The sequence below is a fragment of the Rhinatrema bivittatum genome, chromosome 4, assembly GCF_901001135.1.
Source record: "Rhinatrema bivittatum chromosome 4, aRhiBiv1.1, whole genome shotgun sequence".
Taxonomy (NCBI): domain Eukaryota; kingdom Metazoa; phylum Chordata; class Amphibia; order Gymnophiona; family Rhinatrematidae; genus Rhinatrema; species Rhinatrema bivittatum.
In genome coordinates, this window is record NC_042618.1 from 67,795,515 (window position 1) to 67,812,156 (window position 16,642).

At 42.9% G+C, this 16,642-nt stretch overlaps 1 protein-coding gene across 1 annotated transcript in view; it reads left to right on the forward strand.

The window, feature by feature from the left end:
• Positions 1-16,642, forward strand: part of WDHD1 (WD repeat and HMG-box DNA binding protein 1) — a 247,833-nt gene that overhangs the window by 14,563 nt on the left and 216,628 nt on the right. The window contains exons 3-5 of the mRNA XM_029597432.1: positions 4,310-4,421; positions 13,005-13,156; positions 13,996-14,107. Of these exons, the coding sequence (XP_029453292.1) occupies positions 4,310-4,421; positions 13,005-13,156; positions 13,996-14,107 (376 nt within the window). The remainder of the gene's footprint in view (positions 1-4,309; positions 4,422-13,004; positions 13,157-13,995; positions 14,108-16,642) is intronic.

Sequence of the window (16,642 nt, forward strand, 5' to 3'; positions counted from 1 at the left end):
ATACTGAACTCTGCAGAGGGGTAGTAGTAGATATGGTGACGCCCCCTCGAAGCTTGTGCTGACTCCATCTGCTGGATTGGGGACATAACCCACGGTCTGGACTGATCCATGGTACTACAGGAACGAAAATTAGCAGGTAAGTAATAATTTTCTTTTATAAATGGACATTATTATATGTTATGTTAACTGCATTATTTTACAGAACCCGCCCTGAGGAAGCGTTAGGCGAAACTTTAACGTTGGCGGTGATGTGCGGCACAGACTTGTAAAAAAGAAAAAACTGCAACAAGTTTAAGACAAGTGCTTTCTTTCATTGATGTTGGGCATGTTTCGCTTTAAATATTTTCTGAAACTTTAACACGTAATATACTCTATCTTGAAGCCAAGAAATATAAAGTTGATGGGCTTACATTGACAACACAAGTTGCCGGGGCATTAAAGCTGTGATACAATGCCATTGCAATCTGGCTAGAAAATAGTATTTTCAAGTCTTTCATTAATACAATGCCATTATAATTTGGCTGGAAAGCAGCATTTTCAAGTTTTCATCAATTGCTGTGATATCGGCAGAACTTTTTTGCTAGACGGGATACACCTCAACAAAAAAATTCAACATTTATTTCCTGAAAGAAATGGGAAACAATTATGTTTTTATAAAAAAAAAGCAAAAAGGAGACAATAAAGACCACTGATTGAATTTACTGGTTATAAAATCAGTGGTCATTTAGACCTCCTCTTTACCAGTTCTGAGGTCTTTGTCTCTCAATTACAAAATATTGTTTGAAATTAATTAATAAAGTATAATTTTTAACCGGTTAATAATATGAGGTAACTTATGACTGATCATTACAGTTAGTCTTGTGCAGGATCAAAATTGGATACTAGCTGTTCCCTTTTGTGCTTGGCATATTGTATTTCCTTCCTTAGCCACATCATCGGTCATGCTTTGCGGCGCATAGAGACGCACCAGGGACAGTGGTTGCTGGTAGTGCTGGAGTGGCCGCGATGCCGTGGTTCGTGTATCTGGCGACTCATGGACCTCTTCAGTGTGGCTCAACCTGACAGGATTGCTGCATCAAGGACCCATCTTTTCGGATCAGGAGGATCACGTTTGTCTCGATGCTTGGCTTTTTGAGAGTGGTGGCAGTTGTGCCTGAAGGGATATTTGGAACCAGTAATTTCCACTCTGCTCCAAACTCAGAGACCTTCTACATCTATGGCATATGTCAGGGTTTGGAAGATGTTTAATTCAAGGTGTATTCAACAACGGCTGGATCCTCAGTCAGTAGGAGTCCCTCACATTTCGTCCTTTTACAGCAGGGCTCGTCCAAGTGCCAAGCTTATAGTTTGCACTGTTTTCCAGGTTTCTGCCCTTGGAGTTTGTCTTAGGGAAACCAAACTGTTCACCTCACTGTGAAAACTTCATAATCACTGTTATGCCAAATTATTGTAACTTATAAGGTATTTTTTATTGTTTGATACGGTTCAATAAACCTACACGCCAAGTGGAAATCCCTTTACTCAATATTGAAGTCATTTTTTGTGAGGGGTTGGAAAGGTCTCATATAACTGGTAGGCAACCCTACACACCACCCAGACATTTATAGTCTGGGTGGTGAGATCTATAATATAAAAAAGAATTAGTTCTCTATAGAAGAAAAGTTATTTACAATTATAAGATCACACCCAACAGAGCCATGAGTGGTGGTGTCGTGGTATTGTGGAATATCAGGGAACACCGTTTATCAATCTCGTCAGGAGAGACCTTCCGGATGTCATCATTACAATTTTGAACTTTGAATATAGAAGAAGGTTTATTGAAGTTTTAATAACACACATTCACATATATATACACATAAAAAAATGGAGAAGGTGGTAGGTCTATGATTTATAATATGCTTGAAACAGGCAGGGTTTGCCTACCGGGTTATAGAGACCGTTTCCAACCCCTCACAAACAATTTCTTCAATATCAAGTAAAGGGATTTCCACTTGGCGTGTAGGTTTATTGAACAGTATCAAACAATAAAAAAATACCTTATAAGTTACAATAATTTGGCATAACAGTGATTATGAAGTTTCACAGTGAGTGAACCGTTTTGGTTCCCCTTTTGATTATTTTTGACCTACATAACACTGTGTAAGTGGCATTGATAATTTGAACTGTCTTAGGGGCAAATTGCAGGTCGTTGGCCTCTCATCCTGATGTAGTTTGCTTCCTGAAGGGGGTTAAGCATTTGCGGCCTCCGGTTCAGAAAGTGTGTCCGGAATGGACCTCAATTAGCTTACAGGTTGTCTGTGGGGCACCTTTTGAGCCTTTGCGACAAGCTTCTTTGAAGGACCTGACGTTGAAGACCAGTTTTTCTGGTGCCATATGTTCAGCCAGATGGATTTCCGAGCTTCCAGGCGCTGTCTTGTTGGGATCCTTTTTTGTGTATTGCAGAAGACAGGTTACGTTATGTATGGTTCCCTCTTTTTTTTTTTTTTTTTTTTTTGCCGAAAGTTGTGTCTTCGTTCCATGTGAATCAGATAATTGAGCTGCTGACATTCTGGAGTGGTCCAGAGAGGCTCCACAGGATAGAGATCTTCACCTTCTGATGTACGTTGTTACTTTGTTGTGTTATTTGAAGATCACTAATGGTTTTTTTGGCAGTCTGATCATCTCTTTAAGTTTGGTGGAATGAGAAAGGAGAGAAGGCCTCTAAGGCTATGATTTCTAGAAGGCTAAAGGAGGCCATTTGCTTGGCCTATATTTGTAAAGGTTGGGAAATTCTGACGGGCCTCAAAGCTCATTCGACTAGAGTGCAAGCAGCCTCTTGGGTGGAGTGTCATTTGGTGTCTTCCTAAGAGATTGTAGGGCTGCTGTGTGGTCCTCGCTCCATTTTCACTAAAGCATTACCGTTGGACGTTCGCTCGCGCAGTAAGAGGCGAGCGGTGAAAATGTTACAAATGCCTGGACTCTGGCCGAGTTTTGCCACTTACTAGGTGGCTGCCTCAGAGGCTTCTGATATGGTAAAGGACCATGATTGTGCCATAAAGGCAAACTGTTCTATTAAATAAAATATTGCTGTTTGCGTCATTCATAGCAGGGGCATATCAATTCTGCCGTAGCTGCATGACAGGTCTCTACTCGTCACATCAAAGACCCTTGTCGGGCATTTGTAACATGTCTCCACTACAATAAAGGTTTTAAGGACATCTGGCATCTATTTTCTCCTTGTTTCACCCACACTCTGTTATGTAGCAGTGCCTTCAAATTTTGTTCTCTGCCTCCATCATCTGCTGGTAGGATGCAAAACCCACTTGTCTGGACTGATCTGTGGTATTACAGGAACGAAAATTAGCAGGTAAGAGCCAGTTTTCCTTTATTCTCTCTACCAAATGAAGAGGGGGATTACATGTGTTTCCAACTAGAGAGATATTTGGTTTTGACATAGAGGAAGTTGGGAAATTTAAAAAAAAAAAAAATCATGTATACTAGACAGTTGTAACTGTGAAAATTAAAATGAACCCAAATATATTCTTTAGAGAGAGATTTACAATGGGAAATTTTTTATGTCATATCCACATCTTGAATACTTAAAAAGGACCTAGTACACCTAGATATGGTACAGAGAAGGACAGCAAATATGACTGGTATATGGAACAACTTTTAAAAAAGGAGCGTGTTCAAAAACTAGGACATTTCATCCTAGAAAACAGACAACTAAAGGGGAGATAGGATAGAGGTGGATACAATTATGAAAGGTAAAGGGAAGCTAAATGGGGAACTTATTCACTGTTTCATAATACAAGAACTAGGAGACATCAGAGTTTCATCAGGTGACAGGTTTAAAATGAACAAAAGGAAATAACACTTCCCACAATGCATAGTTAACCCTTGGAATTCATTGCCATAGAATATTGTAGAGACAATAGTTCAACTGGGTTAAAAAGATTAGACAAATATTCAGGATTAAACACATCTATGAAAGATCAATTGTGGGCTAATTTACATAATTCAGGGATGTCACCCTGGCTTCAGCATTTCTCTAAACCATGATTATAAAAAATGGTATAATCTGACAGCTGATGGGCAACTACATATGCCTTATCTATTATTCACTTCTAAGCACCTGCTGTTTGCCACTGTCAGAAACAGGGGTAATATGTGTGATGGATCATTTGATCTGATGTTTTTAATCTCATAACACACTGAGGATGATCATTCCAAGTTACTAGATTTCGTATTAGAATAATTTCTGAGGTCATTCATGTCTTGAAAATACAATATTAATACATCGTTTTGGATTTTTTTTTTTTTTTTTTAGTTATATTGTGACCTGCGGCAGTGATGGAGATGTTAGGATTTGGGAAAATTTGGATGATGACGATCCCAAAACAATCAGTGTGGGGGAGAAAGCCTATTCGTTTGCTTTAAAGGTACTGGATTGATAGTATTAGTATGGTGTTAGTATTTGAAGACATTTTAGTAACAGTAAAATGTATATATTATACTTGTGTATATATGTGTGTGTGTGCGTCAGAGATGGGAAACAGTTATCCAACATGGTGCCTGAATATACTCTAATCGTTTTGCTTGTTCAACAGACTTTCTAAGGTTTGTTCATTTTGGATTACATTTTAGAATAGCCAGTGTCAATTTTCTGATTTCTCCTGGGGAAGTGTAAGAGCTTCCGCCAGACATCTGTTGGGTGTTTCCCAGCACACTGTCCCCTTCTCTGCTAGAGCTTCTCTCACCGGATTCCCTTTGCAGGATCCCTGGAAGGAGTATAAGACCGCCAGCACTCCAACCCAGCAAAGAGTTCAGTAGACCCGGAGGACACGGGTAATACCCTGTTAACAATGGGGCTTCCCCTTCAGTTCCTTCTTTCTCCAGCCCAGCACTTGAAAGGACAAGGCTCTCAAACACAGCTCCATCAAAGCTCGGCTTTCCCAGCACCACTGCTTCTCCAAAGGCAGTCCAAGTAGGCTATGCTTGTTCCTGCACAGCAGAGGGTAACAGCCGATGCTCTAAAACAGAATTCAGTAACACTTTTCTAAAGGCAGTGCAGTTTAGTTGTGCCTGTTCCAGTCCAGCATACAGTGACGGCCAAAGTTCTAAAACACAGTTCAGCAACACTTGGGTCTTTTCCTAGCACAACTGCTTCTCCAAAGGCAGCCCACCAACTGTCAGCGTGCCACAAGTTCCTCTGGCTTGTGGCAGTCTGTCCCTGCACCTCCTCTCAGCAGTCCTTATTCCCAAGGGGCACAAGATTCAGCCCCTCTTTCTCCTCTCATTGTCCTCCTTTCTGGTTCCAACACTTTTTTTTCTTCCCCCTCTGGCGCCTCCTTCATCAGGTCAGCACCTGAGCTCTGTTCCCTGTCACTTATTGCCCTGCAGTTCAGTTCATACTGCAGGGAGCTGTCAGTTTCCGCTCCCCCAACAGTTTCCTGTCCTGCTTTCAACTTTTTCAGGTCCTTTCCCCTAAGGGGCACCAGGAATGGGATGTACCTCCCATTACAGGAAGCCATCTATGGATGGCGAAACAGAGGCCTTCAGTTGGGCGTATTTAACTACTTATTCACACTCTGTTGCAAAACTACAGAGACATGTGGTGTTTTCAGATAACACAGTGATTCAGAATAATGAATGATGTCTTACACTATTAAGTACTTTACCATAAGATATTTCATACAACTGAGCACTTATCAAGGAAAACATTTTTTATATATTTTTCTAGACAATGCTTTTTTTGAGGTATATTTAATTTAATGGGGGGTTTTGCCAGTATTCATTACAATTGTTTGAGGCCTGCTGGCACAGGGTGTGACAGACCTGAAAGTTTGCTTTCTGTTTTTTCAGTAAACTATGAGCTGGCTTTTTCCCCAAATTATATATCTTTTAAGAACCATCTGTTTCCTCAATTTTTCAGTATTCTAGGCTATTATAACTGCCATAATATATGAGAAAAGTTGTCTGAGAGGTGAAATTTAATGATTGTTAAGATTTTTTTGTGATATTAGTTTTTCTTTGCTTAGTTAATACATGAGCGCACACACAACATTGCCTTATGAATGATTAATAAACATAATACATGAGACATCCTAGGTCTCATGCATTTTGAGGTAGAAATGATAAATTAAAATCTTATAAGATAAATCGGTTTCAAAAAATGGATTATGATTTTTACCATATGTAACCTGTGGGCATTCTTAATTAACTTGCTCTAAAGAGAAGCAAATCATTTGGACTCTGTGTTGTGAACTATAACACTGCTTTTATTTAGCAATGGGAAGAAGAATATGTTTGTGAGATGGGGAGGGAGATGCGATGGAGAAGGGCCAGAGAAGGGCAACCAAAATGATAAAGGGGATGGAACAGCTCCCCTATGAGGAAAGGCTAAAGAGGTTAGGGCTCTTCAGCTTGGAGCAGAGACGGCTGAGGGGGGATATGATAGAGGTCTTTAAGATCATGAGAAGTCTTGAAAGAGTAGATGTGAATCGGTTATTTACACTTTCAAATAAAAGAAGGACTAGGGGGCATTCCATGAAGTTAGCAAGTAGCACATTTAAGACTAATCGGAGAAAATTCTTTTTCACTCAACACACAATAAAGCTCTGGAATTTGTTGCCAGAGGATGTGGTTAGTGCAGTTAGTGTAGCTGGGTTCAAAAAAGGTTTGGATAAGTTCTTGGAGGAGAAATCCATTAACGGCTATTAATCAAGTTTACTTAGGGAATAGCCACTGCTATTAATTGCATCAGTAGCATGGGATCTTCTTAGTGTTTGGGTAATTGCCAGGTTCTTGTGGCCTGGTTTGGCCTTTGTTGGAAACAGGATGCTGGGCTTGATGGACCCTTGGTCTGACCCAGCATGGCAATTTCTCATGATGTTATGTTCTTGTGTGAAAATTGATATATAATAATTCCTTCTGCTCAGCAAGCAAGACAAAATTAAGATTTGCATCCTTAGAATTTAATCGCCAAAAACACATTCCACTTTTCCAGGGAATCTTTCCACAAAAAAATACTGTCAATAATCCTTTTCCATAGTCTGATCTGATTTGGAAATGTGAAATCATTCAACCACATTATTTGAAAATGAGCAACATAAAAACTGGCTGTGTCTGGAGCCAAAGCTGTGCCCACTGTAGTACCCCTAACCTTCTGGAAGAAACAGCCTGCACAGACAAAACATTCTTGATGAAATGAGGAACCATCCATCTTTCAAAAGAACTGCTGCAAACTGCCTTGGTTTAGTTGAAAAGCTATACATCAAATGTCATTTGCAAACCTTTTCTTAATTTAGGCTGTTGTAAAATAAACTTTACAAACCTTTCCGTGTGCGTGGGTGCGTGTGCGCACATGCACAAATGGGTCATATGATAAAATCTCAAGTTAGCATCCATGACTTTCATGCAAATGCTAAACGCTGTTGAATAGATGTGAGTGGCACTGACAATACATCCACAATATGTGGGTATTAATGCTTCTTTTCTTTATGAAAAACGAGAGCCTGCTGCTTTATTTGGCTAGTGGTTCAGCTGCCTGGTATTCTGTGCCGTTATGTCTCTCATAGGATGTGTTTGCAGTAGATCTTTTAAGGGATGGATGACTTGGTTCGGACTACATATGAACATCTGTCAAAAAGCCAATAGAGAAATGCAAAGTTGTTCTTTGCTATGAAATTCAATAAAACATACATATGGAAAAAAAATAGAGAAATTTAGCTAATCATAACTGAGGTGGGACAGGCCCTGAATCAGAATTGAATACATTGAATTTTCGTAACTTCAGGGATAGACAAAATATTTAGAAGATATGGGCACCTGCTAAAAATGTTTGAGCCAGGCAAAATATTTTGTTTTTTTTTCTTTTGGCTGCTTTTGCTTTGTTTACCTTTTTTTTTCCATGTCCTTTTCCTGCAATCCCAGCTGCTTCTCCCTCTCTTCAGACATCGTTCCATTCTTCTCTGTGCCAGTGATAGTTACTGCAGTTCCTTCTCCCTGGCTCTAGCCCCACAAACTATCGCTGTCACCCGCTGCCACTTTACCAGGCCCTGCCAGTGGCAACCACCACAATGCCACTGCAATTTCCTCTTTTTAGCTTGGGCTCTGCTGCCATCTCTTCCATCAGAAGTCAGATTCAAATTTTTTTGCTGTCCGGGCAACTTGATGCCTTTGGAATTTTCTAGTCCTGCACAGTTTCATTTGGTCAGGCTCACTTGGTTTTGGATCATTACTTTAACTTAAGAACCTTTAACCATTTTCCTGTATTCATGGTTCTGTGTTAACATTGGCCGCTTGGGTCCACATATAATTTACAAACTTTTGGGCAGAGACTATACTATATAAGATGTAGAAAGGACAATTATATTGTATTTGTATTTGTTTTGCATTTTTATGTTTAATTTTAATTATGTATATAAATTTATAAACCGCTATGAACTTTGGAAAAGTGGTGTATAAACATTTTAAAATAAATGCATTTAAAGCATTTGTAGATTTTTGCTGCTTTTGTTTAGTTTGGGAAATTGCATACATTCAGATAAATTATTAGTTGTTTTTTTTTTTTCTGGGTAAAGGCTGATTTTGGATTATCACTTCTGACAGAAATGAGATTTTCTCTTCATCCAGTCAGGCCAGTCCATTCCCAGTGGGTTATGCATGCCAGCTAGCAGATGGAGACAGATCGAAGGTTCGCTGAAGTCACTCTTCATATACCTCTGTGCTGACATCAGTTTGCCAGTAATCTTGGTCTCCAGCAGATGATTACCTAAGCCCTGGGCTTGGGCCTAGTGGAACTAGATAGGTGAAGGCTTCTGAGGTGACAGCTAAGCTCTCTCCCTTAGTTGAGTGGGAACCCAGTTGCATCTTGGGTTCAAATCCGGCGGGGGGGCTCCCAAGGTGATGTCTGACTTCCCCCTCCATCTGTTGAGCAGTTTTTGATAAGGGGGAGCTTCCAGGAGGGTAAGGTGTGAGCTCTTTTCTCTTCTTCATGGCAATACCCACTTCCTACCATCTCTCCTTCCCAAGTGAACCGTGTCCCTCTGGCTGGGAAAGGGTCTGTCCCATTAAAGGAACATTTGTTTGGGCAGCAGTTAATAAAGTTTAAAAAAAAAAAAAAGTTGAGTCAGGCTGTTGGTGGTGATCTGGGGACAGCACAGGAGGAGTTCAGGAGGTTCAGCTGTAGCGGCATTACGTCTGAATACTCAGGGAGGAGGGGGTGGGAGAGTTCTGCTTGTGATGAAACCCAGGAAAGACATGAGCAGCAGGCCGGCAATCTGTGCAAGCGTGTGGTGCAGCCAAGATGGTTCTGGTTGCACAGCGTGGGAGAAAGGCCATGCTATGCTTTGCCTGAGGATAGGTGGGAGGGTGTTTGAAATTGTGCTGGAAGTGCTCTGTGGTCAAGGGGAGGTGTGGCCTTTATGGTAGCAGGAGGCTCTGGAGCTGCAGATAAGGAATTATTTTGAAATCCTTCCTCTGCCACAGAGAGCCAGGCATCCATAGCTAGGCTGGGACTGGACCATGGGGACAAGCCCCCCTTCTCTGAGATCAGAAGGCAAGCTGGAACAAGAGGGTTCTCTTCCTCGCCTGATCCTCCCAGCGCTGCCTGGTCCAGGAACAGAGATGTTTTCTGTCTTGGCTGGAATTTTTTTTCAAAGCTTATAAGCCTTTTGTAAGAGATAGAGGTCCCCTTCGGGAAATGGTCTCTCCCCTTCCTTTTGCAGGGGCTGCTGGTACCCCAATCCCTAGGGAAGGAAAAGATGCAAGGGACCTGGAGTTTGAGTGGTTAGGGGACTTATACCTTCCAGTCAGATGATTCCCTGGGTGCGTTTCAGGTTTTCTCCTCTGGAGATGTACCTGGTGACTAAGAAGAAGGGGAACTTTCTTCTGAAGGAGAAGCCCATAGGACCATTCTGCTGAGTTATCCCCACTCATTGTGCCATCCCTGTGCACACTACAATTAGATGAAGATACAAGTGTAGTAGCGAAAGGGGATCCGAACATGGTGAGTTTAGGGAAAGCATTCTGTTTTTCCATGCCTCATGAGGTGGTATATGAACTGATTGATTTGGAATGGAGCTCTCCGGAGGCTAATTTTAAGGGAAGTCATTCCCTTGTGGGCATGTATCCCTTAGATCCTCTAGTGAAGGATCCATTCCGTTTCCCCAAGGCTGGAAGCCCTGGTGTATTCCGTGACCAAGAGACTACAATCCCAGTAGAAGATAGTGTGGCCTTAAAAGATATGCAAGACAGGAAGCTAGAAGCTACGCTTAAGCAAGTGTTTAATGTGGTTGCCGTGAATCTTCATATCGCGGCCTGTTGCATAGTGTCACGTTCTGGCTTGCAGATGGTACAGGAGGAGTTGGGGAATGGTTCCCCATCTTTGGAACTAGGAGCAGCCATTTTGAAAGACACTGGTTATGATCTGGCTCACTCCGCATCTCGCAGAATGGCCTCCATTATTGCAGCCTGTTGGCTTCTCTGGTTGTGAAATTGATTGATGGATAATATTTCCAAGTCCAAATTTGACCAAACTGCCATTTAAGGGGCGATTATGGTTTGGAGAGTAATTGGAGAAAATGTTAAAACATGTGAGGCGACTTGAAGATTCCCAGGTTGCTGGAGGATAGGATCCGATCTCCCTGGCATTCGGCATCTTCACAGGGTCGTCAGCGAGACTCGAGAAGATATTGGCAGAGCTGGGGGATGTCAGGGGAGAGGTCATGTACCTTTTCCGAAGCCAGTCCTTTCAGTTCAAAATGAATCCCAAGGATGGTATTGCAGGAGCTGCCCCCCTCCTGTAGAGCTTCACAGTGAGTGCTTGAGAGGTCACCTGCAGCTGCCAGAAATAAGTGAGTATTTTTCTTGTTTTTATCGCAGGTGGGCCCAGATTACATTGGACCATTGGTCCTTGAGATAATGGCTATACCCTGGAGTTCAACCATCTGGTTTCAGAATTTTTATAGTTTCCCCTTGCTGTGCTGCAGAAAAGTGAGCAGCTGTTCAAGACACTCTTAATCGGCTTCTTGTGTTAAAGGCCATTGTTCTAGTCCCCAATGATCAGGAGGGGGAGGGGCGATACTCCATTTATTTTGTGGTGCCAAAGAAAGAGGGTTGCTTTCTCTCTATCCTGGACCTAAAGTGAGTAAATGTTTTCTTGAAAGTTACTTGCTTCAGGATGAAGCCCTTGTGTTTGGTGATCAGGGCGGTGCAAAAAGGGGAGCTCACCTGTCTGGATTTAATGGAAACATATCCGCATATTCTGATTCAAAAGAAGCATCAGAAGTTAAGAATATAAGAACATGCCATACTGGGGCAGACCAAGTGTCCATCACGCCCAGCATCTGTCCAGCAGTGGCAATCCAGGCTATAAGTATCTGGCAAGTACCCAAAAACTAAGTCTATCCCATGCTGCTGCTGCTAGTAATAGCAGTGGCTAAGTTCCTGTGTTTTGTAGTTTTGGAGCACAATTTTGGTTTCAGGTGCTGCCATTCGGGCTGTGGCCACAGTCCCAGGAACCTTTTCCAAGGTGATGGTGGTGATAGCAGCAGCCCTTCGCAAAGAAGGTATTTTAGTGCTTCCATTCCTGGATAATTGGATATGCACAAACTCCTTTCAGGAGAGCCAAACATCTACCTAAAGGATGGTTCAATTGCTGCAGGAATTGGGTATATCTCGGGGCTCGGTTCGATACCTGCTCTGGCAGAGTGAATCTCCCAGAGCAACGCATCCTGAAATTAGAGACTCAGGTCCAAGGGCTTCGAATGGTAAGATGCCCAATGGTATGGCGTTATTTTCAGCCCCTGGGCTCCATGGTGGTAACCTTAGATGTGGTTCCATGAACAAGGGTCCACGTACATCCACTGCAGAGGTCCTTGCTGTCTCGGTAGGTCCCTCTATCCCAGGATGATAGGGTGCGACTGCCTCTTCTAGACGGAGTCACAAACAGCCTGCTGTGGTGACTAGACAGGGACCATCTGGGCAGGGGAGTGGATCTAATGCCCCCTGTCTGGATGGTGGTTGTCAGAGATGTGAGCTGCAGGTTTCCTTGAAAATGGATATGCGTCTTCCATGGTAGAGAAGAATCTTTTGGCCTTGTCGGCATCACACATAGCAGACATGGAAAATATGCAGGCTGACTGTCAGCATGTTTTGGACCCGGGAGAATGGAGCCTATCAGAGCAACCATTTGACCTTATCACTAGGTAAGGGCCTACTGTTTTTAGATCTGATGGTGACCAGTGCAATTGCGAAGGTATGCCATTTTTTTCAGTCAAAAGAGAGATTAAGGTTGGCAGGTATAGGAGAGACCATGGGGGAAGACCTTGGCTGATGATAGGCAGAACAATTCAAAACATTGTGAGGCCTTTTGTTAGCTCTGGATTGGCCTTGGAAGCCCTGATCTGTGGATCTGTCTCACCTTTTGTGCAAGTATCCTCTTTGGTCCTCGTCTATAGGGAACCTACTTTTGTCAGGGCTCGGTGGCTTATGAGGATCCGGTTATTACTCTTTCTGTTTGTTTTGTTGGTCCTTTGCTTCCTTGTTCTTCTAGAAGTTAAAAAAAAAAAAAAAAAAGTTTATAGAGAGAGAATGAAACTGTGGAGAAATTGTTTATGATAGTATAGTATCCACAGTTAACTTTTACAGAATTTACTGGCAATCTGATGTCCGTACAGAGGTATGGTATATGAAGGGTGACATCAGTGAGCCTTTGTGTCTCCATTTGCTGGTTGGCATGCATATCCTATGTGTAATGGCCTGGCCTGACTGTGCTAAAGGAAAGGAAATTATCAGGTAAGTAGTAATTTCACCTTCTTAGACATTTTTCAAAAACAATTAATTATTGGAAATAGATTATTAAGATAAAACAAATACTTTGTCATTCACTTTGCTGAATGTTTTGTTCCATTATTGTCTTTTCACGTCATTGTTTCTTAAATTAGGAATTCAATATAACAAGAAAATATGGTCATTTTAAAAGTTGTTGGAATATCTGCAATTTCTCTCTCTCTTTTTAGAATGGGAAATTGGTTACTGCTGTGTCAAACAACACAGTTCAGATACATACATTTCCTGAAGGTGTTCCAGATGGCATCTTGACACGATTCACTACCAATGCAAACCACGTTACCTTTAATGCTGATGGCACTCAAATTGCTGCTGGTTCCAGGTAACTAGGCTTTCATGAAAACTACGCTCCCATTCTAAATTGGGGTAGCTTTTAGCCATGGACCAGATTAAGGGGCTGATGTGATATGTTCTCATGAAACGTCTGTATATAAAAATTAATAAATAAATATGAGAAATGGTTATAGATTCAAAATCTCTGCAATGTTTTCATTATTAAGCAAAACAGTAATATGTTTGGCCTGATTGATGAAGGCTGTAGACAGTATATCATGTCATTACTTGATTCCTTCCTTCAGTCATATAGATTCACTGGGGCACTGTGCCAGAAACGTTTTAAGTAACTCAAGAGCAGAGCCAAAACCCTTCAGCCAACCTATTTATGGCCTCTACTGTTTAACCTGTTTCTTTGTTTAAATGTGGTATATCGTCAGTTGGGCACCGTAGCAACCAATTGCTATTGTGAATTCTGGCACCAAAATGTGGAAAACACAAGTGCAAGAATTTGACATGCTTATGAATTCAGGGTGCAACCATTTCTCCTAAAACAATCCACCGAATGAAGGGGATGCTTTACTTTGTGCTGGGAGGCATAAAGAAATGATGCTTGTAAAAAAAAAAAAAAAAAAAAAAAAAGAGTTGTCCTGAATTAGGGTTTTTCCTTTCTTTGGAAAGAAGCTTTATACAAAAAGCTCTCCGAAGGTAGTTCTAATTATGTATTCCTTGAACCTTGAATTATTTTACATAAGTATAGGTAGCAGTTTTCACTCATGTTTTCTATAGAAATGTATTGAGTTGTCTTTTTCCAAGCTATTGTAATAATGAAAGATCATGACCTGTGAGATCTGGAATTCTATATGCTGAATTTTTTCTCCTCTTCAGTGATTTTATTGTGAAAATTGTGCAAGTGGATGACAGCAGTCAGCAGAAGACTTTGAGAGGGCACGAGGCTCCTGTCTTAAGTCTTGCCTTTGACCCCAAGGATGTATTTCTGGTAAGCATTATGGTGCAGGTGCTTTGTTTATTATTTTGTATTGTTTATCTGTCAGAGATGCTTATAGACACACTTTTTAAAAAATGGATTGAAGGCCGGTCTTGTGGATTAGTGGCAAGTGCTGCCAAGCAGAGGACCTGGGCTTGATGGGATCTCTGATTCTCTGGGGAAGCTGCAGAGCCAGTGTTCACAACCTGGTGAGGGAGAAGAAATCCCAGTTCTTGCACAATGGTGACACCTAGTGACTGGTCTACAGGTTTTAAGAAGGAACCTTAGTCTGTGGCCTCTAGCAAAGGACTACTATTGTGATTGACTAGGTTAAATGAGTTGGGAGTGGGATATTAAATATGTGTTAAACTTTTATTACTCACCTATCATCAAAAATTAAGTCAAAGGCAAGGTACAACAAATAGCAATAAACATCCTCAACTTATATTGTACATACAACATAAGTCAAAATTCATAATTCTGTAATCCAAAGGAGACTAGTTCTGATGTGAACTTGAAGCCACCTTACAGGTCCAAAGAAGATCTGGCCACCCCTCCTTCCTCCCAGTTGGTGTTGGCATTGGCAACGTTTGAGGAGGAGTTGGAGCGCTGAGTCCAGCTGGTGGTGGAGCGGGTGCTGCAGGGCTTCAGTCCTGAGGCACTGACGACAACCAGACCCTGTTCTGCCCGTCCTCGAACTGCTTCTGGAGAAGCTCAATGTGCTCATTGGTGTGTTACTGACCCAGCTAGCGTCGAGTCTTGGAATAGCATTGGTGCCTGGTGGGGCAGCAAAACCTCCCCCTACCGATACAGTAGTCATTGCAGGTTCCTTCGAGAAGCAAGCATCATCTAGGCTGGCAGAGACATCGAGGGCTGCAGAACCCTGTCCGGTGTTAGCGGTGCCTGTACCTCTGGATGAAGGCCGAGCACCTAGAGTGCCATCCCCTGTAGCTTATGGTGAGGATGAGGGCTCTAACATTCTCCCATCAGACCCTTCTCCTTCAAAGGAGTGAAGCAAGTCTCTGCTGGTGGACTTGACCTTTGCAGGGTTTGTGAGGGTGATGGTAGAAGACATCCCATTTCAGTTAACGGAGGAGGATGCCAGGCACAAAATGCTTGAGATCCTCCAGTTCGTGGAGACTCCTAAGGAGATAGTTGCGGTCCCGGTGTACGAGATCCTTAAGGAGCTGCTGCTGAGGATATGGGAACACCCCCTCACAGTGCCTCCCATTAATAAGAAGGCGTTCAGGGTCTACCTCGTCCAAAAGGCTCTAGGATGCGATAAGCATCAACTGCCCCACCATTTGGTGGTGGTCGAATCCGCCTTCAAGAGGGCCAAGCATTCGCTGACTCATTCCTTGGCACCCCCGGGGAAGGACCACAGAGCAATGGACTCTTTTGGGAGAAAGGTGTTTCAAGGTACCATGCTCATTGCCCGCATTGCTACCTACCCAGCTCTACGTGAGCCAGTACTCGCGGGACATCTGGAAGCAGGTGCAGGAGGTGGCCGATCAGCTGCCTCAGCAGTAGCAGGACATACTCATGTCACTGGAGCATAAGGGCCTGGCGAACTACGATGTTTACGAGATGACATTGAGATTCTCTGCAGCAGGAATCTGCGTCCACAGAATGGCATGGCTGTGGGCCTCGGATCTCTGACCAGAAATACAGGAATGACTCGCCGATGTGCTGTGCACTGCGGAGAATCTCTTCGGAGATAGGGTATGGGACGCTCTAGCCCAGCTTCGGGACCACATTGAAACACTCCAACAATTCTCCGCCAGCACTCCCGACCCATCATCCTCTTCTAGGAGGCCAGCAAGACAGGGATAAAAGAAGACTTACTATTTTCTATGCCTCCCCCCATCGCTCCTGTTAACTCCATCAGGGCTCCTGTGGCTGCCACAAGCTGCAGAGAGCCCCTAAGCCCCAGCCGGCACCTCTGTCAACTCCAGGGTCAGGATTTTGCTTGGGTCATAGGGAGCATAGGCCGGCCGCCCGTACTCGAGATGTTGGACCATCCGGTCGGGAGCAGGCTGCAGTTCTTCGTGAACAAGTGCCCAGTATAACCTCGGACAGTGGATTCTTTCCATCGTCCCATCTAGGATATCAATTGATTCTATTAGGTGTCCCGACAAATTGTTCTCTGAGCAGTTTGTTTTAGGGGCCAGTAGTGCATCAGTGAGCAGAAGAACTGCTAACGGAGTTCTTCTCCAACTTACTGGCCAGGGTGATCGAGCCCGTACCACCAGGGCAAAGAAATTGGGGATTCTACTCCAGGTACTTCTTGATTCCAAAGAGAACAGGAGGACTCTGTCCCATCCCAGACTTAAGGGCCTCAAGTTTCTAAAAGTTCAAGATGGTTTCCCTGGGCACCTTGATCCAGTTCTACAAAAAGGGAATAGGCTGTGCTCCCTTGATCTAAAGGGCACATACACTCACATCGAGATCTTTCCTATTCACAGGAAGTATGTCCAATTTGTGGTGGGAAAACAGCACTTCCAGTGCTGGGTGTTGCCGTTTGGGTTAGCGTCAGCCCCACGTGCC